This window comes from Microcaecilia unicolor, chromosome 8 (genome assembly GCF_901765095.1).
Source record: "Microcaecilia unicolor chromosome 8, aMicUni1.1, whole genome shotgun sequence".
In the NCBI taxonomy this organism is placed as follows: Eukaryota; Metazoa; Chordata; class Amphibia; order Gymnophiona; family Siphonopidae; genus Microcaecilia; species Microcaecilia unicolor.
The window spans coordinates 52,049,726-52,076,407 of NC_044038.1; the positions used below are offsets into that span (position 1 = coordinate 52,049,726).

The window sequence follows — 26,682 nt, forward strand, 5'->3', positions numbered from 1 at the left end:
GAGGCTGGGCGGGACGTCTCCCCGGCATCCGACTCTGACCCGGAAGTCTCGGCGTCAGCGGGGCCTTCTGCTAGGCCCGTAAGGTCAGGGTACATAGGAGCATAGGGCGGCGGCGCAATGTCGTCTTCGTATGCCTCCGCCGTAGCAAGTATCGGGGCTTTTGGAGGCTTCTTCTCGGCCGAACCCTGAACTTTCCCTGCGGTTTTCTTTGGGGTTTTTTTTCTAGAAAGTGTGTTGGTGGTACTGGGCGTAGTTCCTGCCTTGACTCTGGTAGCAGGGGGCGTGGTCTCAGTGGCTTCAGTGCTAGGGGCGGTAGGCCGTATGGGGGCGGTCCCTGCGGCCTTCGGGACGGCAGCGGTTGCCGAGCTTTGGAGAGCGAAGGCATGGGTCGGCAGGGTTCTAAGTTTGGTTTTCCGGCCTTTTCTCTGCTTTACCAACATAAGGGCGGCCTTTTCTACCTTCCGTTGGGCCCAAGCCGGCGGATCCCGGACTACATCCAACCACGCTTCTATGTATGGAATGTCCTCGGGACAGCCTGGGTTTCCCTCAATTATAACAATATTCATGACCGCCGCCACTTTTTCATACTCGAATGACCCTTCCGGGGGCCATCCAGCAATTCCTAGCCCTGGCCACATAAATTGACATCTCTGTATCATCCCGGCCCTGCTACATTTATCTAGGTCGAACACTTCGCTAAAGTGTTCCGTCATTAAATCTAACGGTGAGGACCCACCCCCGCCCATCCTAACCTGAGTGCCAAAGGACAGGTGACGGACAAAAGGGGGAAAGGGGAGGTGGAGGAGTAAGGGGTCTCGTTCCACCAGACACAGAAGGGTCAACACTCGGCCTGACCAGGACGCGGTCGCCCGGCCTGGAACTGCAAGCCCATTCACACACTTTCATACGCCACAAGAAACCCTCCCGTTCGCCGCTCGGTTTCGTCGTCGGAGCCTAGTGAGTTTCGGGACCTAGTCGGATACCAATAGTCCGTATTAGTCACTGGCTAAAAGAGGGTGATCACGCCTCTTCTTCGGTCCTTACTGGGCCGGTTACTACGTAGAGTATACTCGCCTGTCCGCCGGGGTCGCAGGCTGCGCCGTCGTACGCTTCTCTCTGAAATGGAAAAAGGTGCCTTGTCGGAACCACACAGCCCCCTCTACAGTCAGGCGGAGTGGATCGGCCCTCCTCTGGGAGATGGACGCTGAAATCAGCGGTGGCCACTCACCACCTTCTCAGGTGGGGGTCGATGACCCGATCCGACCGCAGTGGGGGAGGGGAAGAATATAATCCGATTCCCCTTTCTACTTCTGTCCCATCTGGGTCGCCAATGAAACAGGTGGGAAATCAGGAGACGAAAGGCAAATTTTGGTTCCAAACAAGGCAACTTTATTGCTAGCAAGTGAACAGTACCGAGTAGCCTCGGGACACTGTGTGTCATAAATCATCTGACGCTTACATTTATACTTCCCTACTGGGCCTGCGCATTTGGCCCCTTACACGTCATACCTGTCATGCGCAGTAAACATTTGTAGTTCTTACAGTACAAAATTGTAGTCCCAGTACGTACACACGTCATAACACTGAAATGATACTGGCAAGAAAAACGAAACTTAGCAGCTTATTCTGTACACACACAATGCTCCTTTCTAGCACAGGAGATAAGGTGCGGCTCAGGAATGCAAGGGGGGTGTCAGCACCCTCCAAGGTCGCCTATTCAGATGGCGTTGCTACGTGCAAGCTGGTCTTGTATAGGCCTTGCAAACTACTGTTACAAGCTATATATCTAATAGCCCTGCATTCTGTCTGTATATTAGTAAACAGCGAACTTGTCTTGTTAGTAAACAGTAAAACTGGATAAGGCACAAATGTCCAGTGCAGTAATAAGGTGTGGCCAAACAGCCAAAAGCAGAGGTAGAGTGCATAAGTAAAAGTCCATCAGTAGGCACAAAACATGAGGTTGTCCTGTTGCTCATTAGTATTCAGGTAGTACCGGCGTTCCACTCCTTCAGTACTACTTACTACTACTTATCATTTTTATAGCACTACAAGATACACACAGCACTGTGAATTCCAAAGCACTGGAGTAGTAAAGAAAAAAGCACTATGTCTCGTAGACTCAAATTGTACTATCTGTGGCCAGGGCAGGACAATCCTGTGATCATTTAAAGACCTGAGGACATGCATTGGGGCATAAGGAATAGTAAAGGATGTGAAATATGGTGGCTCTCCCATCTGAAAAGCATGAAACATCAATAATAAAATTTTTAACTAAACCCGATAGGCGACTGACTGGCAGCCAGTGATGACTTTATGTTTCAACATTTTTGTTGATGTCAACACAGTACAAAACATTCCATTCTGGCCTGAACAAAAAGGCCAACATCAAAATCCACAGTCAAACTAAGTGATAAGACCCGTCATCAAACATTTTACCAATTTTTCGCCCCACCCCCTTCTCCTCCCCTCTCCCCCTCCCCAACACGTTTATGTTTCAACAGTTTTTGTATTTGGGTCAACCAAAGGTGTACAACCATTAAACTCCTATACATTGCATCAGTACTTTTAGCATACATTGGTGTAAGCCGTATAAAGTCTACAATCAACAAAGTTTTTCATGTTTTCTTCCCCCCCCCCCTACTGTCTCCCCCCCCCCCCCCCCCCCCCCCGCCACATCAGGGACAGGACTCACTTGCAAATCAGGTTATCTGAAAACAAATCACAAATGGTTAAGCAATAAACTTTTACCTCTTGGACTCAGCCCTTGTATGTATTGACCCCATATTTGCATGAAAATTTTTTTTCCTTTTTGGGTTACCTCTCGCCTCTCTAGCTTCCCAGGTTGCCATTTCATGTATTTGGTTCCGCCAGTGCCAATATGCTGGTGGATCCTGGGCTATCCATTTTTGTAATATGGTCTTTCGAGCCAACAGACAGACTTTACGGCACCACAGCCTAGGTCCTTTCGCCTGTGAGCTAAACGCAGACTGTGTATCCAGCACGTAATGGTCCCACGTCCCCCTTGTTGTTAACTGTACTGTTTTAATCAGGAAGTGCTGAATTTGCCTCCAGAATACACAAATACTTGGGCAAGCCCAAAAGGCATGAAATAATGTGGGAGCTTCATTGTCACACCTAGCGCATTTCGCTTCCCTGGATGACTTTTAAGTAAAGGGGAGACATGGTAAACCTACATGACTAACAGAGGAGTCGAATGGCTAATTCTGCAGAGTTTGGAGCCGACAAAGAGTACTGATGTATGCCAGAATAAATGATGTTACAGTAGGCAAGTCTGGTCCTAAGTAGAGCTAACAAGAGATTGAAACGCATCATGACTGAAAAATGAGCGAATGGAATGTAACTGATGCAGTATCAGAAAGCCAGTTTTACACACAGCGGAAACCTGTAGGGTAAAGGAAAGATGAGAGTCCACAAGAACACTTAGACATCAAAAACTTTCCAAAGGAGGTATAGGGGTGCCAAACAGAGAGAGAGAGAGAGGCGCAACTGGAAAAGAATAATGACCTGAGATTCAACATGCTACAGTGGGGTTTTTTTTTCACTGTTCAATACCAGACCATTGTTGGCTAGCCATTGAGTAATGGCATCTAAACAGCGCTGTAAAGAAGAAAGAGATCCGAATTGAACGGATAGATATGATACAAAAGTAATATATGATCCGCATATATAGAAAGAAATATTAAAACTTTGGATTAGCGTGGCAAGTGGAGCTAAGAATAAATTAAAAAGCAATGGCAACAAAATGGCACCTTGAGGAACACAGCACAAAAGGGTTGTTCCATTTGGATTCCCAGGTTCAGCGTTCCTTTCTGGAGTCAGTTGGGTTGGGTATAGTGGCACAGTAAAACACCAACCTGGCCCGTCTAGTAAAACATCGACCTGCCCAGCAAGATTTTTGAGAGTTGCTTCTGCACTGTGCAGAAAAGTTAAACCCAGTGCTTTATTTCCATGTTCTTACCTCTATGGATCCTCCTGTGTTTTTCCATTCCTTTTAAATTCTGTTACTGTTTTGTTTTTTGTTTTTTTGCCTCCACCGCCTCTCCTAGGTATCCCCTAGAATTCTGTGAGGAAGAAAAAAAAATCCAGGTATTCTTGAGTCTGCCTCCTTGGAGCTTCATATCATTATCCTAGGACTACAGCTTTCTTTCCACTGGAAAAGGTGTATTGAGGAGTTTTAATACCTTCCAGGTATTAGTCTCTGCATCATATGCCCCAGTACCTCGTGTTCTGAGTATTTTATATTTTAGTCTTCAGGTTTCTTTGCATGTCTTTTAGTACACACCATGTGCCATTTTGGTTGCCTTTCTCTGGACTGCCTCTGTCCTGTCCCAAGATGCTCTGGGTGCAGTATTTACAACCTCAGTGGTAACACCCACTATACGAATCTCAGATGCATGTGCACTGAATTCTGGAGGGTCTCGTTCCCTGTTTCTCTATACCCTAGTTTTCTAACCTTTTTCCTTTTGCTTTTCTTTGCTCCTTCCTATCTCACTTCTGCCTTTTCCTTTGCCCTTCCTTCCTGCACTTTCTTCTCTCTAGGGATGTGCATGTTAACCTATGAATTAGCATGCATTTAAGTAGATTGCCCTGTCTTTCTATACTCTTACATATGCTTAATGCACAAAATTGCACACGCAGATTATAGAATATCTACAGTTGCGCACATAAGTTAATTGGCAAATTAGCTTCTAATTGGCACTAACGACCAACGATCTGTGATAATTGGATTATTATTATTATATTTCTTTATTTCAACAAATTAAACAAGAACAATCTTGTTATGAAATACAGCCATAAAATATAAGAAAAGAACTTTAACAAAAAACTGTTTTGCTTGTTAGCTTCCTTAGACCACTAAATTCTTAGGGGGGGGGGGGGCTAAATGAAAAGAAAAGATTACATTCCATGTATTATTTTTATAAACAAGGCTGCATACCTCCCATTATTAAATTTCAAGTGATATTACAGTTGTCTCGTCTCTAGAAATGATTTAACTTGATCTGGTGAATAAAATACATATTTCATCAATCCCATTTTTATAACAGAAAGAAAAAAAGGGACATAATAAACTTAAATATCAAGAGGACAGACAACTAATAAAAATCATCACAGTCTCGACCCCGACTGAACCCCAACAACTAATACAAATGGGTTATATAAATGCCAGATCTGCAGTTAATAAAACTACTACAATAACAGACTGGATTTTCTATTCATAAGTGAAACCTGGATCCATAACCTCAAGGACCCCATAATCTTATTAGAGCTATGCCCCCCAGGATACAAAATCACCCACTGGACAAGAAATGGAAAAAGAGGAGGAGGCATAACTATAATCTATACATCCCAATTCACCGTCACAACAACAGCCGAATCAATACTTCCCCAATTGGAAATCGCTTCAGTTAGAGTCAACCACCCAACCCTGCAAGACCATCTAAACCTTATCTTGTTCTGTAGACCACCAGGCAACTGGCAAGACTGCCAACTACATTTTATGGACTTCATATCGAACACATGTATCGCTGCCCAAAACCTTCTTATAGCAGGAGACATCAACCTCCACCTTGAGGATACTAACCTAACAAACATAGCTGAATGCAAGGACTTCCTTCAACTATGGGAGCTTCACTGGCCAAACATACAACCCACACATATCAAAAGGCACACACTAGACATCATTACACACAAATTCTCACCAGAACTAAATATCACACTAAAAGACATAAAATGGACAGCCGTACCATGGTCTAATCACTATAAAGCAAGCCTCTCCCTTCACTGGCGAACAAAAAATTCTCAACATAAACAAGAACAACAAACCTATACCACGAGAGGCAAAATAGACCCACCAGCATTTTGGCAACAATTCTATAATAATGAATGAACAGCAACAATAGATTCTACCCAATTTCTTCATGACTGGGATAACAGATGCAGAACTATACTAGACCACATAGCACCACTTCAAACCAGAACCTCACACAGAAAAATTCAATACCATGGTTTAATGAAGAACTCAAAAAACTAAAAACACAAGTCAGAAGATTAGAACGTGCCTGGAATAAGAAAAAAGATGACTCTGCATTCAACGAATGGAAACAATTACAAAGAAAATACAAATACACCATCAGACAGGCTAAAAGGACACACATAAGCTCTTCCAACTCGTAAACAAACTACTAAATACCACTCCGATTACCTCTAACAGCATAGACACTCCATTAGCAAACAACCTTGTGAATTACTTCAAAGAGAAAATTATAAAGCTACGACTCATGATACCCATCAACTCTACTGATTTTGTAGATCTCCTTGAATGTCTAGACCTAATACCTGGGGAATATCCAGCTGATCAATCATGGACCAATTTTGACATACTGTCAACTGATAGTATCTCCCAATTGCTTAAAAGTTATGCCAAATCTCAATGCAATTTAGACATCTGCCCTAGCTACCTTATAAGGTCTGCCCCTCAACAATTCAGAACAGACCTCACGAGGCACCTGAACTACATGCTACAAAATGGCCTCTTCCTAAAAGACAAAGGAAATATCTTACTCACCACTTTACCCAAAGACGCAAAGAAAACTGCAAATGACCTAACCAATTATCGCCCAGTGGCATCGATCCCACTGATAACCAAACTCATGGAAGACACAGTGATGAAACAGCTCAATAACCACCTAAACAAATTCTCAATTCTACATGAATCCCAATCAGGATTTCGATTGAACTACAGCACCGAAACAACACTAGTAACCTTAATGAATAAATTTAAACAAACAATTGCAACTGGCAACAACATACTTCTATTGCAATTTGACATGTCCAGTGCCTTCGAGATGGTCAATCATGGAATACTACTACACATTCTGGAATACTATGGAATTGGAGGCAACGTTCTTAATTGGTTTAGAGGATTTCTAACAACAAGATCATACCAAGTCATAACTAAAGGGGCGACTTCAGACCCATGGACACCCAAATGTGGCATTCCCCAAGGATCTCCCCTTTCACCAACCCTCTTTAACCTAATGATGATACCTCTAGCCAAACTTCTAGACAATCAAAACCTCAATCCATACATATATGCAGACGACGTCACGATCTACATCCCGTTCAAATGTGAAATAAAGGAAATCACCAGCAAGATCAACCAAAGCTTCCAAATCATGCACTCCTGGGCAGATGCATTTCAGCTAAAACTCAATGCAGAAAAAACACAATGTCTTTTACTTAACTCACAACATAATACAAGTATGTTCTCCACCATAACCACCCCAAACTTCTCCCTTCCCGTCTCAAACATGCTGAAAATTCTTGGAGTCACCATTGATCGAAACCTCACACTTGAAAACCACGTGAAGAATACTACTAAGAAAATGTTCCAGTCCATGTGGAAACTCAAAAGAGTAAAACTTTACTTCCCAAGGGCCATTTTTCGAAACCTGGTACAATCAATGGTACTAAGTCACCTGGACTACTGCAATGCACTTTACGCTGGCTTTAAAGAACAGATCATCAAGAAACTTCAAACTGTCCAAAATACCGCAGCCAGACTTATATTTGGAAAAACAAAATACGAAAGTGCAAAACCCCTAAGAAAGAAATTACACTGGCTCCCACTAAAAGAACGTATCACGTTCAAGATCTACACAATTGTTCATAAAATCATTTATGAAGACGCCCTCTCATACATGTTTGACCTCGTGGACCTCCCACCCAGAAATACTAAAAGATCCGCCTGCACTTTTCTTAATTTACATTTCCCCAGCTGCAAAGGACTAAAATATAGACTAACACATGCGTCCAACTTTTCCTACATGAGCACACAGCTGTGGAATGCACTACCAACTCACTTGAAAACGATTAACGAAATAACTAACTTTCGCAAATCGCTGAAAACCTATCTCTTCAACAAAGCCTATCACTAGAATCCATAACTAACCACAAAAACACCACTCCTCCCTTATTCCTACTGTCTTTTTTCCATAATTGCTTGACTAGATCGACTTGTTAGCCTTGATATCTTTGTAACACCAATTGTATTTCTTGTACCCTGAAATGGTGATGCCATAACAGGTTTTTGTAAGCCACATTGAGCCTGCAAATAGGTGGGAAAATGTGGGATACAAGTGCAATAAATAAATACATAGTAACATAGTAGATGACAGCAGAAAAAGACCTGCACGGTCCATCCAGTCTGCCCAACAAGAGAACTCATATTTGCTGCTTTTTGTGTATACCCTACTTTGATTTGTACCTATGCTCTTCAGGGCACAGACCGTATAAGTCTGCCCCGCACTATCCCCGCCTCCCAACCACCAGCCCCACCTCCCAACCACCGGCTCTGGCACAGGCACAGACCGTATAAGTCTGCCCAGCACTATCCTCACCTCCCCAGCCCTGCCTCCCAACCCCGGCTCTGTCACAGACCGTACAAGTCTGTCCAGCACTATCCCCGCCTCCCAACCACCAGTCCCGCTTCCCACCACCGGCTCTGGCACAGACCGTATAAGTCTGCCCAGCCCTATCCCGCCTCCCAACCACCAGCCCTGCCTCCCGATCTTGACTAAGCTCCTGAGGATCCATTCCTTCGGCACAGGATTCCTTTATGCTTATCCCACGCATGTTTGAATTCCGTTACCGTTTTCATTTCCACCACCTCCCGCGGGAGGGCATTCCAAGCATCCACTACTCTCTCCGTGAAAAAATACTTCCTGACATTTTTCTTGAGTCTGCCCCCCTTCAATCTCATTTCATGTCCTCTCGTTCTACCACCTTCCCATCTCCGGAAAAGATTCGTTTGCGGATTAATACCTTTCAAATATTTGAACGTCTGTATCATATCACCCCTGTTTCTCCTTTCCTCCAGAGTATACATGTTTAGTTCAGCAAGTGTCTCCTCATACGTCTTGTAACGCAAATCCCATACCATTCTCGTAGCTTTTCTTTGCACCGTTTCAATTCTTTTTACATCCTTAACAAGATACGGCCTCCAAAACTGAACACAATACTCCAGGTGGGGCCTCACCAACGACTTATACAGGGGCATCAACACCCCCTTTCTTCTGCTGGTCACACCTCTCTTTATACAGCCTAACAACCTTCTAGCTACTGCACCGCCTTGTCACACTGTTTCGTCGCCTTCAAATCCTCAGATACTATCACCCCAAGATCCCTCTCTCCGCCCGTACCTATCAGACTCTCCCCGCCTAACACATATGTCTCCCATGGATTTCTACTTCCTAAGTGCATCACTTTGCATTTCTTCGCATTGAATTTTAATTGCCAAACCTTAGACCATTCTTCTAGCTTCCGTATGTCTTTTTTCATGTTTTCCACTCCCTCCGGGGTGTCCACTCTGTTACAGATCTTAGTATCATCTGCAAATAGGCAAACTTTACCTTCTAACCCTTCGGCAATGTCACTCACGAATATATTGAACAGAATCGGCCCCAGCACCGATCCTTGAGGCACTCCACTACTTACCTTTCGCTCCTCCGAGCGAATTCCATTCACCACCACCATCTGGCGTCTGTCCGTCAACCAGTTCCTAATCCAGTTCACCACTTCGGGTCCTATCTTCAGCCCCTCCAGTTTATTTAAGAGCCTCCTGTGGGGAACCGTGTCAAAAGCTTTGCTGAAATCTAAGTAGATTACGTCCATAGCTCGTCCCTGATTCAATTCTCCTGTCACCCAATCAAAGAACTCAATGAGGTTCGTTTGGCACGATTTCCCTTTGGTAAATCCATGCTGTCTTGGATCTTGCAACTTATTGGCTTCCAGGAAATTCACTATCCTTTCCTTCAGCATCGCTTCCATTACTTTTCCAATAACTGAAGTGAGGCTTACCGGCCTGTAGTTTGCAGCTTCTTCCCTATCACCACTTTTGTGAAGTGGGACCACATCCGCTGATCTCCAATCCCTCGGAACCTCTCCCGTCTCCAAGGATTTAGTAAACAAATCTTTAAGAGGACCCGCCAGAACCTCTCTGAGCTCCCTCAATATCCTAGGGTGGATCCCATCCGGCCCCATGCATTTATTTTTGTTACATTTGTACCCCGCACTTTCCCACTCATGGCAGGCTCAATGTGGCTTACATGGGGCAATGGAGGGTTAAGTGACTTGCCCAGAGTCACAAGGAGCTGCCTGTGCCTGAAGTGGGAATTGAACTCAGTTCCCCAGGACCAAAGTCCACCACCCTAACCACTAGGCCAATCTCCAATGTCCCCTTTTTCAAAGCCAAAAATGCCTTCCTCTTGTGCTGGGTTTGTTTGGTGACATTGGGATATATCCAGACCTTCTGTTCTCCGAAGAGGGAACTGGCGTTTTTGAAGTAGAGTCTCATAACAGATTTTTAAGTCTTGCTCGAATACAAAAGAGACTAAAAGCGTAGCTCTTTGTGTAGTATTTTCCAAGGATTGTCCCAGTAAGAGTGAGATATTATTCAAATCAATTTGTCGATTTCCTGCGTCTCCAGTTTTTCCTATTTCTCGTTTGGAATTTTCAATATAATATATTTTATTTATTGGAGGAATAGCTTCATCAGGAATTTTTAAGATGTCTTTAAGATACCTTTTAAATAAATCCATTCGGGAATTTCCTAAAAGCTTAGGAAAATTTAAAAGACACAGGCTCAGGCGCCTGTTATAATTTTCAATTTGCTCTAATTTTTGACGTGTCTGAATTATCTTTAATTACTGTTATCTTAAAGTCTTGTAACTGTTCAATATCTTTTTCTACTTTAACTACTTTCGCTGTTAATTCTTGTTTCACAACATCCATCATATTTTTCATCTCTTCAAATTTCCTATTCAAAAGTTGTAACTCACCTGATGTCTTTTGAAAGGTGCCTTTCATTTTATTCAACATGATCCAAATCATTTCCAAATTTACCTCCGGAGTTTTTCCTTGGGCTCCTGCCTCAGGTCTCGGCGTTTCTTTTGGCAGCTCTAGTCCCTCAGTCGACGGCTTTCCTATCACACTTCCGGTGGCAGGCTGAGTCGTCTCCAGGGTCTCCAGGGCTGTCATCAACACCGGGTCAACATTGGTGGTGAAAGGGAGATTTCCTCTCCCCGTGAGGTTTCCTCTTCTCCGGCAAACTTCATATTGGAATCCCTCCCCCAGTTATTCTGAGAGGACCCGGTAAAGAAATGCTCTATTCTTGGCTGAACAGGCGTAGAGGTCGTGGGGGGCGAGGGAATCCGTCTCACCACTCCTTTACACTTCGTATGCGGCATAGTTAGAAAATTCAGGAAAAATTGCTGATTTGAAAAGAGCATTTCGCCACCGATCAGCTATGCGGCCATCTTCTGTGATAATTGGATTAATGGGCATCAGTTGGCACTAATTTGCAGTTATGCACATAGCTGTGCTTAGTCGGCATTTTATTATCTTAGCATACAAATTCTATAGCAAGTAACTGCAAGGGGGTGTGGGTATGGGAGGGGCATGGGTGGGTCAAGGGTGTGCCCAGCACTTATGTGCTAAGCAGGGGCGTAGCGAGACTTTGGCGGGATGGGGGGGTCCAGAGCCCGAGGTGAGGGGGCACATTTTAGCCCCCTTGGTTCTGCCCCCCCCCCCCGCCATTTTTGACCGCCACCGCCGCCCCCACTTTTGACCCCCCCGGCACCAACCCTTTCGACCCCCCCCTTCCCGCCGCCGCCGCCACCACCACCAACCCTCCCCTGCTGCCGTCAGGTACCTTTGCTGGCGGGGGTCCCCAACCCCCGCCAGCCAAAGTCCTTTTCTCTGGCACGGCTGCGTTACTGATCTGCAAGGCTTCTGTTTCTGTGAGTCTGATGTCCAGCTGGTATTTTCCTGCAGGATTTATAATCTAAGGGCCCTTTTTATTAAGGTGCGTTAGTGTTTTTATTGCGCTTACACTTAGCATGTGTGCTAATTATATAGGCGCGTATAGGTATATTGTAGACACATACATGGTTAATGCACGCTAAAAACATTAACGCGCCTACAATGCTGCTTAGTAAACAGGGCCCTAAGTTTGCACCTAAGACAGACAGGGGTATGTATTTGATTGGCATGTGAGGATATTGAGGTAGGGATATGGGTGTATATAACACTAAGGATGTATATAATAGATTTTGCAGTGTTTACGGTGACATAGGGAAACACTCAATTTTGGGTGGGCCTAAGCTTGAAAGTGGATGACCACAAGAACCCAGTCCCCAGCAGGCGAACCAGGATCTCTGAAATCTCCCCCCCCCCCCCCCCCCAACATGTGCCTTTTTAATCACTCCAGTTCTTTGTTGGCCGTGAAGAGCAAGAAGAGCAAGTCATGCATGCTGTTCACACGACCAGCCCTAGAGCCTTCCCTTTGAAGGGGTCCCACTGATGTGAAAACTGGCATTTGCATCAGAGGGAAGTCTCTAGGGCCAGCACCAGTAGTATGCAGGTGAAGAACTGAAGTATTTAAAATGTACTTTGGGGTGGGGGGGGGGAGGAGTTTGAGAGATGCCACTTCACCTGCGGGGAGGGAGAGATGCCAGGATTTTTCAGCTGACTGGGCTTATGGGATCCCTGCCAGCCACATCACAGGTACACCACTCATGGGTAGGCCTAGGCCCACCTGTGGCTATGTGTATATAATTGGAATGTGAGTTTGATAGGGGTAGATGTGGGCACTGGGTGGAATAAAACTGGGTGCCAAATCTCAGCCACCTAAACTTTGGGGCCTGGTGCCTGTCCCTAGACCCAGGTGGGAGAACTAATGTAAAGTATAGGTCTGGGCTGGACCAGCAGAGGCAGGGGTGGACTGAGAGTACCCTGGGCCCTTGGGCACTGAGACTACTCTGGGTGTGTCCCCCCCCCCCCCACCATGCTGCCGCAACTGCTGCCAGTGCCCCCCCCCCCATGCTGCCTCCCTCCCACCATGTTGCTGCTGTCTCCCCCTACCTTGAAGGGCCTTGGTCAGCAGTGGTATCTGAATTGGGGTCCCATAGTTGTCAGCCTGCTGCTGTAACCACTAGGCTACTCCGCCACTTGAATATGGTAAGATGAGAGTTTCCAAAGTGGAATAGTCTCTGAACACAAAGATGAGACTAGCAAGACTGAACCAACATACAGTGTTGTCTCATGAGGGAGACCAGCCCTGCACTACACTAGAGAAGTTACTAGTTAGGAAGGACATCCTGTAAGTATCTAAAATAACTAACTTATAGAGTCAATGTGAATTGTACAGATTGGAGTGCCAGAACATTCCAAGTCCTTTGTCAGCTCTTTCACTTAACCTGCTTGCCATGATCTTGTGATATGAGACATTGCCCAGAGTGCCTGTTCTGTCCTGCACTGATGGTTTAGCAGGGTAGCCGGCACTGATGTAAAATAAAACTTCATTGTTACATTACAGTGGCCTGTCTCAGGAACCGAGCAGCGTGGAGCAGATCTCATTGCGGTGTGCTGAAGGCTCACTGGAGTGGCTCTACCCGTCGGGAGCTTTACGCCTTAGCCTGTCTCCTCGTCTCCCCTTGGGCACAGCAGCTATAGGGAATGGCTCGGGTCGCATCACCGCCTGCATCAAACCCGCCACCTACTTCCAAGGGGCCCAGATCTACCTGGAGAGAGATGGCCTTCTGGAGTTGTTGCTGTCTGAGACAGATTCCTCTCTGCGCCCTCGAGTGCACTGCTTCAGCTGGCAGGGCTGGGAGAAAGTGGCCCTCTTCTTGCAGTCCACCCTTCACCAGGACATCAGCCGGCGCATCGCTGCTTTCCGCTATGAGCTCCGAGGGGACTGGTCCACCCGACTTTCACTACCCTTAAACAAACTCAGCATGGAAGGTAAGAAAGTTGTTATGACAACCAAATCAGCTAAAGATGAAGTTAACAAATACCTTATGATATACGCTTATGAATTACCCAGCAATCCAGGAAAATCCTATCCTCGGCAGGGTACAAATTAACATAGTAAATACAAAGGAATTGATATTCAAAATGGTTTAACTGAGCAGGAGAAGCTCCTGCCCATTTAAACCCCAACTGAGCCGGCTGGCCACTGATATGTAGTGGCTCTGTACTTTTACTACTACTACTAATCATTTCTATAGTGCTACTAGATGTATGCAGTGCTGTACACATTATATGCAGGTACTTCCTCTGTCACTAGAGGGCTCACAGTCTAAACTTTTTTTTTGTTTGTTTGTTTCTGGGGCAATGGAGGATTGAATGACTTACCAAAGGTCACAAAGAGCTGCAATGGGAATTGAGCCCAGGTTGCCAGGATCAAGGCCTACTGCACTAACCATTAGGCCACTCCTCCTTCTCCCAATCAGCTGCAAGCCGCATCTGACACCGCTTGGAAAGCCTGTAGAGGAGGAGAAGCAGAGGGATAGAAAATACTTTGTTTTAAACTACTTAAGCAGTACTTTAGCAACAAATTTGGAAAGTAGTTTAAAAAAAAAATTATTTCCATCCCTCTGGTTCTCTTCCTCTACAGGCTTTCCAAGTGGTGTCGGACACGGTTTGCAGCTGATTGGGCCTCATCTTCCGGTCCCAAAAACAGCTGGCGTAGGACCGGAAGTTCTGCCCCAATCAGATGAAAGCCAGGGTCTGACATCACCTGGAAACCCTGGTCCCTGCCCTCTACACCTGCCCAGAACAGCAGTTGATTGGATGTTACTTTGTTGTTGTCAGGCTCATCTTCCTCCCCAGTCTGAACCACACATTCACTATATGCAAGGCCTGCTCCCTCTCCCCTCCCAACCACCATGATCCTGCAGCACAGTCTTTCTCCCTACCTCCCTCCCTCTACCAGGCTTGCACTAATAAACTACCACGGGAGACTATATACATTTTTTGACTAACTTTCAGAGACCAAAACCTACTTCTTCAGGTCGGGACAGTATACTGTTGTAATATTTTATTTATTATGTATTTATTATTAGGATTTATTTACCGCCTTTTTGAAGGAATTCACACAAGGCGGTGTACAGTATGTTTGTCCTGACTTAAGGAAGGAAGTTTTCACCTCCAAAAACTAGTCAAAAATGTACTGCTAGTCCAATAGAAATGTATTACTTAAAATTTTTGTTTTATTTGTTAACTTTTAATGTAGTAATTGTAATATGTACATTTTTGAAATTTACATCTGCACTGTTTTATATTTTGCACGGTACAAAAGGATGTGTCACTGTTTGTTTGGTTTTGCACTGTATACAGATTATGACTTCTGGGGTTCAGTTTAATTTTGTCTACATATTTCTATTTTTAGTTTGTGGTTACTTATTCAATATTTCATGAGGGGCTACCTTTGTTCATGTGTGAAAAAGGCCGGGTATTCTGTTAGCATCAAGTGTCTGAGTAGGACTAATCTGTACTAATCCAGTTTGTTTTGTTTTCCAATAGGTGTACAGTATTAATGTTCTGCCCACTGCAGTGCTCGGAGTGTTTTTTCTAGGAAGGAACTTGTGTGACCCCCCCCCCCCCCCCCCTGGAAGTTTGCTTGTAAACATAGTAGATTCAATGGTCCAAATTGTTAAGAATACTTTTTACTTTGTAGCAAAATAATAGTTTTAAAATTTAAAAAAAAAGCAGTTTTAAGATCTGTACTTTATTATTTTTACTTGAGTATATTTTTGGGGGATAAAGACTTTCTTCTTTGACTTCACTGCTTTTGAAGCCAGAACTTTTATTTTTTACTTAAGTACTTTTAAACCTCATCTGTGTTAACCAAGTGGGGCTGCTGAAAATCTCCACTAACTGACCATTCCCTAACCAGCTAGGTTAGGAGAGGTCCAGGGGGTGGTGCTTGGGTGGAGTCAGCACTTAACTGGTTAACGGTGATATTCAATCCACAACAGGCTGAGTAAGCACATAAAGGGGCCCTTTTACTAAAGGGTGGTAGGGCTTCGGCACAGTAACACAGCACTACAGCAGGGCGTGCCCAGATGCCCGGCGGTAGTAGTGTGATCAGCATATGTCATTTCTCACACCCAGAAAATAAAATTTTATTTTCTAGCGGGGGGGGGGGGGGGGGGGGGGTGCCCAGCGGTAATGGGCAGTGCACAGCTGTTGCCGCACGCTATCCAACCTTACCACCTGCTAAAGAGGAGATGGTAAGGGTTCAGGCAGTAAATGGTTATGCCCCAATGTTTTTATTAGCACATGGCCATTTACTGCTTCCATTGAAAACAAGGGGTTTTTGGCTGTGGTAAAATGTGACCAGAGTGCATGGGAGACCCATGCGCTAAAACTGTTGCTGGCCATTGTTTAGCGCAGCTTAGTAAAAGAGCCCCAAAGTTAGGATAGAAAAAAGGCTATCCTAACTTTATGCACCAGGTTAACTGGGCACTGGTCTGAATATCAGCCAATACCCATTTAACTTCCAGGTTGGTGCACATACCCAGATATTCAGTGCCAGGGCAGGAATATCCAGGTTTTAGGTCAGCCCATGGCTGGAAGCAGCTTACAAGCCTCAGGTTGAATATTACCCAGAAAGAATATAAAAACAACCCTCATACCCCTCCCAACCCATTCCTTACAAGCTCCTCATCACAAAGCCAACACAAAAACTACCTCATCACAAAATTCCAGTTAGAGAGCTGCATGGGACAGAAATTTCACCTGTCCCGGCCCATCCCCACTGGAATCTCCTTCATCCCCACAAGTAATCTCCTCCATCCCCGCCCATCCCTTGTACTAAAATAACCTGACTTAAAAGTAGCCCATGTTGATAATGTCCCCTCTCAGTGCTTATGGGGATTTCAGTGCTATCAACCATATCCCTTAACTTTTTTAGTGCTGTTATAATTGCTAAGCTATCTTAGAAACACATGAAAAGGATAGGTAGCTTGGCCTAGCAGCACTACACTTCCATGAGAACCCTGCAGGACCTGGAGGGGATTCCTGCTAACCCTGTTCCTGTGCAGCTCTCTTATCTCAACAATCCTATTAGTAAACCAGTCATTTTCCAGAAGCTTCAACAAATAAAGACTTTTACTTCTTCTGAAACAATTTAAAATCCTCCTTAGAAAGTAATGCCAGTAGTAAACTTTTCCAAAGAACAGATCCCACAACAGAAAACACTCTTGATCTAGTGCAGGCCAGGCTCTCCTCCTTGCGTGTATAACAGCATCAATCCTTTATCCTCAGAATGCAGAACTGGCCTTCGCGCAAAAGGGATTTAAGTGTTGTAAATATTCTAAGCTAGTCCCTGAATAATGTAAAACATCAGAGAAAGCGCTGGTAAGACTTGTGGCTCTGTCTGAGGGTAAGGCAACATCCAGGGCAGGATTAACCCTTTGTATCGCTCCATGGTGCGACCGCACCTCGAGTATTGTGTCCAGTTCTGGTCGCCGCATCTCAAAAAAGATATAAAGGAATTAGAAAAGGTGCAGAGAAGGGCGTCGAAAATGATAAAGGGAATGGAACGACTTCCCTATGAGGAAAGGCTGAGAAGGTTAGGGCTCTTCAGCTTGGAGAAAAGGCAACTGAGGGGTGATATGATAGAAGTCTACAAGATAATGAGCGGAGTAGAGCGGACAGATGTGAAGCGTTTGTTTACACTTTCAAACAACAACAAAACCAGGGGACACAAGATGAAGCTAGAATATGGTAGATTTAAAACAAATAGGAGAAAGTTTTTCTTTACTCAGCGTGTATTTAGACTCAGGAACTCGTTGCCGGAGAATGTAGTGACAGCAGCTGGCCTTACGGAATTTAAAGGGGGTTTGGACAGATTCCTGAGGGAAAAGTCCATTGAACATTATTAATTTTTTTTTTTTTTTTGGAGGGGGGGGGGGGGGGGGGGTTGCCGGGTTCTTGAAGCCTGGATTGGCCGCTGTCGCAGACAGGATGCTGGGCTTAATGGACCCTTGGTCTTTTCCCAGTATGGCGGTGCTTATGTACTTATGTAGATGTTGGTCCTCCATCTTAATAGAAATACATTTTAACACTCTACAAATGGTGTCCTGTATGTTTCTGATTGCAGAAGAAAACTGTCCCAGGAGGAAGCAGCAGATGAGAAGTGCTGCTGGCTAACTCCTCAATGCTCAGAGGTAGGAAGAATAGATAGAGCTACTGTAGCCTGCAGAGGTCTATGTCCCTCCCCTCCCCCAACAGACAAACTCTTCTTTCTGCCAGCAGTTGACTTCCAGAGCAAAAGCTGCTGTGGAGCCACTGAAATAGCATACCTTAGAGGGCCCTTCCTAAACATTTGGGCACTGACCATGTGCCTAGTTTGCCTATGCTTTAATCCTGCCCTTGCAATATCTTCCGGGGTGGCTGAACATTTCAGTGCTATTTCTCCACTGCATCTGAAGGTTCTCATTCATAAGATCCCTCTGTTTGCCGTTCTTCTCCATTTCCCCTCCCCGGATTTCCAGTGATCTTGCTATCATTATCCAACAAATCCCACCTGTTGGAAAATGTCCAGACTGGAGGTGGGTTTCGGATCAGATTCCTAAACTGTGATTTATGATCCCTGGTGTGGAGACGGGTACTCAGCACTCTCGGGGATTTATTACACTTTCCTATGGTTTGTAGCAGGTGTCTCATCCAGTGTCAGAACAGTGACTTATGAGGAGTTTGAGAGCTCTGGGATTTATAAAACTGAGCTTTTCTGATCTCCAGCTTGTATAAGACATGAGAGGCTACAGCATAGTGATTATACTCAAATGCACCATGCTCTCTACCTGCTCTCTCCCCCCCCCCCCCAAAATAAAATTTTTTAAAATTGTTATGTTATTTGGAATGATAACATTCAATGCCTGAGGGGCTGAAAGACGGCCTTCCTGACAGAAAATGTCCATTCCAGCAAATTCACAAAAAAAAAAAAAAACTTAAAGAAGGTTTTAGATTTTTGTCATTGGAGACATTTTAGTGAGCACAAATTGTTTCTTGACATGTCTTTCCTGTTCTCCCTCTGCTTGTAGCAGGTTACGGTGCTCATTTTCAAAACACATAGACTTACAAAGTTAGGTAAGTTACTATGTGCTTTAAAAATGAGCCTCATTGCCTCTCAGGAAGTCATTTCTTCAATAGCTCATTTTGTGCTGAGGAAATTTGGCAATTATTAATGAAAAGTAGTTTTTATCCTGGGCATCTCTAGGCATAGGCACATGGGTTCCTGGCCTCAATTCTAATTGACAGCACTCAAATCAGCAACAGAGATGACAAGTCACCCATTTCCATGCTGGACACTTTTTGTCCAGTCCTGGTTTTGAACTTACATCCCAAAGTAGTGTGGTATTTGTAGTGCCTGATCTTGCCCATTGAAATTAGTGCTGCAAGTCTTATAATGTGGTGGTCAGAAATTCAGGGCAACCCAAAATCTCTATTCTGGCACTGGGTAACTTGACATCTCTGCCAGCAACCCTTAGAGCTAGACACAGGATGCCACAATTGGGCTTAAAAACCCTGTCAGCTTGGATGGCAATGTACGCTGCAGGGCATCGGCCTGCTTATCCGACATTGCTGCCTGGATGTCCAACCGCCACCTGAAACTGAACATGGCCAAGACCAAACTTCTTGTCTTCCCACCCAAACCCACTTCTCCTCTACCTCCACTCTCTATTTCGGTTGACAACACCCTCATTGTCCCCGTCTCTTCTGCCCGCAACCTCGGTGTCATCTTCGACTCCTCCCTCTCCTTCTCTGCGCACATCCAGCAGATAGCCAAGACCTGTCGCTTCTTCCTCTATAACATTAGCAAAATCCGCCCTTTCCTCTCTGAGCACACCACCCGAACTCTCATCCACTCCCTCGTTACCTCTCGCCTTGACTACTGCAACCTGCTCCTCACTGGTCTCCCACTTAGCCACCTATCCCCCCTTCAGTCCATTCAGAACTCTGCCGCACGTCTTATCTTCCGCCTGAACCGATACACTCATACCACCCCTCTCCTCAAGTCACTTCATTGGCTTCCGATCAGGTACCGCATTCAATTCAAGCTTCTGCTACTAACCTACAAATGTACTCGATCTGCAGCCCCTCCTTACCTCTCAACCCTCATCTCCCCTTACGTTCCTACCCGTACCCTCCGCTCTCAAGACAAATCCCTCCTTTCAGTACCCTTCTCCACCACCGCCAACTCCAGACTCCGCCCTTTTTGCCTCGCCTCACCCCACGCATGGAACAAACTCCCCGAGCCCATACGCCAGGCCCCCTCCCTGCCCATCTTCAAATCTCTGCTTAAAGCCCACCTCTTCAATGTCGCCTTCGGCACCTAACCTCTACACCTCTGCCCAGGAAACCTAGACTGCCCAACTTGACATTTCGTTACTTAGATTGTAAGCTCCTTTGAGCAGGGACCGTCCTTCTTTGTTTATTTTGTACAGCGCTGCGTAACCCTAGTAGCGCTCTAGAAATGTTAAGTAGTAGTAGTAGTGGTTCCTGGCCTCAATTCTAATTGACAGCACTCAAATCAGCAACAGAGATGACAAGTCACCCATTTCCATGCTGGACACTTTTTGTCCAGTCCTGGTTTTGAACTTACATCCCAAAGTAGTGTGGTATTTGTAGTGCCTGATCTTGCCCATTGAAATTAGTGCTGCAAGTCTTATAATGTGGTGGTCAGAAATTCAGGGCAACCCAAAATCTCTATCCTGGCACTGGGTAACTTGACATCTCTGCCAGCAACCCTTAGAGCTAGACACAGGATGCCACAATTGGGCTTAAAAACCCAGTCAGCTTGGATGGCAATGTACGCTGCAGGGCAGTATAAGCAGGGTGTCCCCGCTCGCATTACCAGCTGCCTCTCTTGTAGTCCTGGGCTCTGAAAGCACAAGTGCTGCAAAATGAGAAGGTGGTAGGGGCTGGACTGCCATGGGGACAATAACCAACTGGTTCTATAAAGTTGTGCATTCAGATTTCTAGCTAGTGTGCAAAATTGCGCTCGCAAGTTAAAGAATAAAGGTTGATTGCACATGCAACAATAATTGGCTGTTAATTGGCCTTAATTGGCACCAATTAGCAGTTACATGCATAACTGCCCTTAGTTGCTATTCTGTAAGTTGCATGCTGAAAGTCAAGAGAGTGGGGGGGGGGGGCATGAATCTGGGAGGGACATGGGTGGCTCAGAGGCATGTCAGATAGGTGCACAAGTTATAAAATACTATCCGTTGAGCTGGTGTAAGTGCTTGCACCTGAAGTTAGGCGTGTAAGTGAAAACTTAAGATAGCATTCTGCAATGGTAGTTGTGGGTTCAGCTGCCATTATAGAATTCCCAGCACCTAAATTTCAGGGATCCATTGCAAATTTACCCCTAAGTGTGTGGGCTGTTTCAACAGCCCTGTGGTGCACACTGTCGATCACGTCCCACTGGGGAGAATGAGGAGGCCTTGGGGTGGGGGTGGGGGTGAGCTGCAGGAACTGCTTCAGATGTCCTTCTGCATACCCTGAGCAGCAAGAAGATGGATTACACTCTTACACAGACAGGTGCAAGCATGCAAACTTCTAATGACCCAAGGAGCGGCAGCACCTGACAACGAACTCCCCTCCCCCCTCAAAGGGCACCAGAAGCTTAGAGGACTGGCCCTGGGCTCAAGCCATGAATCAAATCAATTCTTTTATACCACCACTAATATCCCCTTTCTAGGGTTCAGTGCAGTTTACATTCTAGGTGAGACAAAAGCTGATAATGTTAGTGTGAGGTATGAGATAAAGACCATTCTACCTAGCAATGTCTGTGGTCTTTATAGTCTTAAGTTTAATTTGGTATCTTTCTCCATGAGAACGGATTTGATAGAGAGACCAAATCCTTAGGGGGAACTAAGCATATGAACGTAGTTTCATAAATCTCTGGTGCATTTATGGTTTCTTAGTGAAAATTCCAATAGACCTTGATAATGTAAGGTTTATATTTCTACTAGCTATCTAGGGGAACTGTTTCATTTTCCCACATATGATCTTTCACATTAACATTCTGAGAACTGTAAGGTGAGTTACAGGTGGGCTAAAGATGATATCAGTTATGATGGGGAAGAGGAAATTCACCACGAATGCGCTATTAGTAGTCTCCTCCCCCTCCCCCCAGGGCAAGTTTAAATGATTTGCAGAACAAATTTTAAAGCAATTCACAAGTGTGTTAATCAGGTGTCTGAAAACTGCACTCCCCTCCTGTGGCTTAAAAGTCTTATCTTCTCCTGCAGTGAGTGTATTTTAGCCACATTCAGAGGAGGTTGTCCCAGGGTGTGTGTGTGTAGGTTGGGGGAGAAAGGGTAGACACACAGATGTATTTTCAAATCTTCATGCAAACTGCTTTTTTTTTCCCAGTAAAATTCTACCCTCAGAAAAGGCAGGTACAAATGACTACAAGTACTTTGCCCTCCTGATTAGTGACTATTTCAGAGTGGAAAAACACAAGTTCCTTTTCTTTGAGAATTAGTGTAAACAGAGCTGCCAAGTTACTCAGTTCCAAGGGGGAAACTTGTACCAGTCCTGGTTCAGCATACTATCTGTTGTCCTGACTCTACCTGTCAAAATCAGGGCAGCAGATAGTGGATCAGGTCAGGATAGGGTTGTCAGAAATCCAAGACTAGCTTTTCAGGATCTTTTTTTTTTTTTCCTCCCTTGCTTCTCTTCCTCCCCCCACCTCTCTCTGTAGGACAGCAAACAAAAGTCCAGTGTGCTGCTGGTCCTGGGACACTGCCTGCCAGTTTTCACTGGGTCATGTGCAAGTGAAGGAGTCTTTGTTGCTAAGGAAACCGAGTAGGCTGGTGACAGACTGGTTTTGCTTCTCTGTGAACTCCTGTGGCCGGATTAGCTGAACTGGTTTTTCAGGAGGGTCCTCTAGAGGGAAACATAGGGTGGCTGAGCAGTGGTGCTCCCTTACTGGAAGAGAGTCTGGCCTGGAACTGGAAGGAAGGGAGATCACTGTGCCTAGGGGTGGGTTATTTGCTGTCCTTTCACCACTGATTTTTTTTTTAATCTTATCAATAGAAATCAAACAAAATAAAACATGGAAAAGAAAATAAGATGATACCTTTTTTATTGGACATAACTTAATACATTTCTTGATTAGCTTTGGAAGGTTGCCCTTCTTCGTCAGATCGGAAATAAGCAAATGTGGTAGCAGATAGTATATATAAGAGAAACATCAAAGCATTACTTTGACAGTTTGACAGAGTGGGAGGGTGGGGGTATGCATGGGGACATCAAAGCATTTCATTGATATTCTAACAGGATGGTGTGGGAAGGTGAGAGGAGGGTGATAAACAGAGAAATAAACAGAGAAATACAACTTTATGGTTTATAATGGGCTAGAAAACCCAGATCCTTATTAAGTCCTGTCTGTTGGGTGTCAAAATATTCAATCATTCTGACTTCAAAGGTCTTACGTTCTTTTATGGTTTTAAAGTTACCTTTCAGTATTCTCACTGTGAAATCACTGGTACAGTGTCCTGGTTCTGTGAAGTGCTGTCCCACCGGGGTGGGGGCCCTACTGGCTGTATTGTTTTTTTAATCAAAATCCCAATATATTCTGTGTCCAGTTTGAGAATCACAGTTGCTGCTCCAGTCAAAGGAAAACAAGAAAACTTTACATTTCTGTCTCATTGGAACCTACAACAACCTAAACAGTTCAACCCTTATTCCAAACCATCCACAGACTGTAATGTAGCAGACCCTCATTTCTGGCCTTTAATGGTGACACTTAGCATAGTAGCAATAGTAGGTGATTGCAGATAAAGACCATTAAAGGGTCTTCTGTATTTATCCAAGGCCTTTTTTAAATTGTATCACCGCTTTTGTCTTCACCTTTCCTCTAGGAAGGCATTCCAGGCATCCATCAACTTTTCCATGAAAAAAAACTGTAGTATTATTTTTAATTTCCTATATATTAGGATTTATTTACCTATACTGCCTGAAAGCTGTTGAAGCAGTCAGTGTGTTTTTTCTAGCAAAAAAGGTGCCGATACTCAAATGCTAGGCCACCCTTGAGGGGTGAGGTGATCACTGGGGGACTCATCCCACAATAGCCAGGCCCCCTGCAACCAGTCACAGAATCTATGACAAGGCACAATTGGTGTGTAGAACCTGAGCTCTTTCATTAAAACTTGGGGTCCAATTTTAGCAGACAATGGACAAGGTGCCGGTACTCGGTACTCGGTACTTCCAAGTACCACTTCAAAGCCCTGGAAGAGGTGTACATTCAGGTACAAAAGGTATTTCTGAGTTACCCCTCAGTCTGCCTGTGTGCAGTTTCTCCTAATTCTACAGCTTCTTTCATTTGGAAAGGGTTTGTTTGGTGAGTTAAAGAATTTAGATGTCTCCCCTATCCCTCCTTTCCTGTAGGGTATGTATACCCAGGTGTTAGTCTCATTTCCCATTGTTCGGTGTGTACCCCATACCACCTAGCCTCTTTAAATGGCTTCACCAAGAACTTGCATAAGAGTATTATCAGCTTCTTTCTGTGCAGCCTGGTGTCCCTCTGCCTTCAGCCTCCACCTTTTCATATTCATTTTGTTACATTGAGATTATCAGATACACCCATCATGTATAAGTCCTTTAGATTTCTGAATCCCAAATTTGTATTCTATTCTATTCTTCTGATTTATAGTCTGCGCTAATCTCATCAATAGATTCTAGGCAGGTAACACATCATAGACATCTAACCAGATAGACATTTACAACAGATTGCACTATAGAACTGCATCGTAATAACAATTAAAATGTTTTTAAAAAACTTATTGAAAATGAAAATGAGATGAAATTTGTCTTAAATCCACTGAAAAATTATTCCACTGCTTAGTTCCCTGATTTCCAAAAGAATTATCAAATAGCGATTTTTAAATGAACAGATTTTACTGAAGGAAAGCCAAATTTCAACAAATATTGGTACCGGGAATTCATATGGTCAGTTGGAAATGAGTGAACCAACCCTTCTTGCACCCATATCATGTAAAGTTTTATATACAAATGTTACCAATTCAAAATCAACTCTCTCCTTAATAGGGAGCCAATGCAATTGTCACCGAAAGTAGGGTAGCCCGATCATATTTTTTAGCTCCAAAAATTAGCTAGTGGATGTGTTTTGGAGCAGCAGCAGACTAGCCCGCAGGTTTGCTGTAATCCCACCATACAAAGAATTGCAATAATCTAATTGAGGTAAAATGATTGCCTGAACTACTACCCGAAAACGTTGGAAGTTAAATATAAACGTATGGTTCCTTTACTAGTAGTTTGTTTATCTCTATCTCAAAAGATAAGTTAGAATCAAGAAATACACCCAAAACTGTGGACTTTTCTTCTGTATTGAACACTTCCCCAGAGCGCAGCATAATCTTTCTTCCAATAATAAGCAAACTAATTTGGTTTTTTATTATTTAACTTCAAAAAGTTGTTATACGTCCAATCTATCAATCGAATAACATACTGGGCAAACCCGTTTATTTCTTCAAAATTCACATATGCAGGACTTAAAATAAAAATATTAGCATAAGATAATATACAAATACCCAGATTAGACTGCATTTCCCTTGGAGAACTCATATAGACACTAAACAGCAAAGGTGAAAGAGGGGGATCGTGCGGAACTCCATAATGAGCTTCCCATGTTGCTGAAACTGAATTTATTTTATTTCTTTCTTTATTTTTAGAATTTTTCTAAGTTTTATTTTGAAGATTTTCATAAAGAACACCATAAGCAGAATAACGTCAACAATCACCTACCAACCCTTCTCCCTTCAACCCAGGAATGTAGTAGTGGCTAAACATCAAAATTTCCAACCTCATGTATGGCCTAAATACCAAACATTTAGAAAACAGTGACCCATTGTATTGCCCCACACACACACACACTGTGGGCCCTGGCTTGGCATGGCTCTCCAAGTCTCATAGATACACCAGACTTTATAAAATTTGGTTAAATGCCCCTGTCTCAATGCCTGAAATAAAAGAACAAGGAAAAGTCCACCTTGAACACAATAATATACCATAGAAAAACCAAGATGAGTAGCAAAATTTATATCGGTGCCAAGCACAGATATACATATATCCACCATACCTGAATGTAACTCACCTTGAGCTACTACTGAAAAAGGTGTGAGCAAAATCTAAATAAATAAGAGGAGAACAAGGAAGGACCTGCATCAAAATGGATTTTGGGGGGCATAAGACCTTAAAAGATTGATTTCACTGAATTATCTGACTTAACTGCCAAGCATTCAGCCACTCTTAATTTTCCAAGATCACTTCTCATTAAAATTTGCTTCATTTAGGGGAACTCCTGCTTTTCCTGTTTAATCCCTGAAGGCTTTTAAATGTAGATACTTATTTTGCATCACAAACTTATTGTCAGTTATGGTTCTAGCTGAATGTTGATCTTAAAATGCAGCTTTTTAACCCTTTGCCAACCAGGAAAGTTAACACTGGGTGAGCTTCCTTTAAACAATTAATGCTTCTCAAGTATCTTTTTTCATGGGGCTGAGGGGCATCATGCTCCTGTCACTGGAATATGCAAAGTACAATCCACAGAGAGGTGCCTTGTTTGATCCCCCCCCCCCACCCCCCTCTCCTGGGAGCAGGACTGGGAAGCTATCAAAGGCAAGCTTATTTTTCATGTTCACCTATGCAGCCTCACCTTCCCTCTTCTCTCCCTGCCAGCTGACTAGTCAAAACATTTGTAGTGCATCAACCATTAGTGCAGGGACAGATATTTTGTCATGGATGTGCTAGGTTAAGGATAGGCTGCCTAAAGATAAC

The 26,682-nt window shown here is 44.2% G+C and overlaps 1 protein-coding gene across 1 annotated transcript in view; it reads left to right on the forward strand.

Moving 5' to 3' along the window:
• Positions 1-26,682, forward strand: part of METRN (meteorin, glial cell differentiation regulator) — a 57,826-nt gene that overhangs the window by 20,100 nt on the left and 11,044 nt on the right. Inside the window, exon 2 of the mRNA XM_030213144.1 lies at positions 13,397-13,824. Coding sequence (XP_030069004.1) covers positions 13,397-13,824 — 428 coding nt within the window. The remainder of the gene's footprint in view (positions 1-13,396; positions 13,825-26,682) is intronic.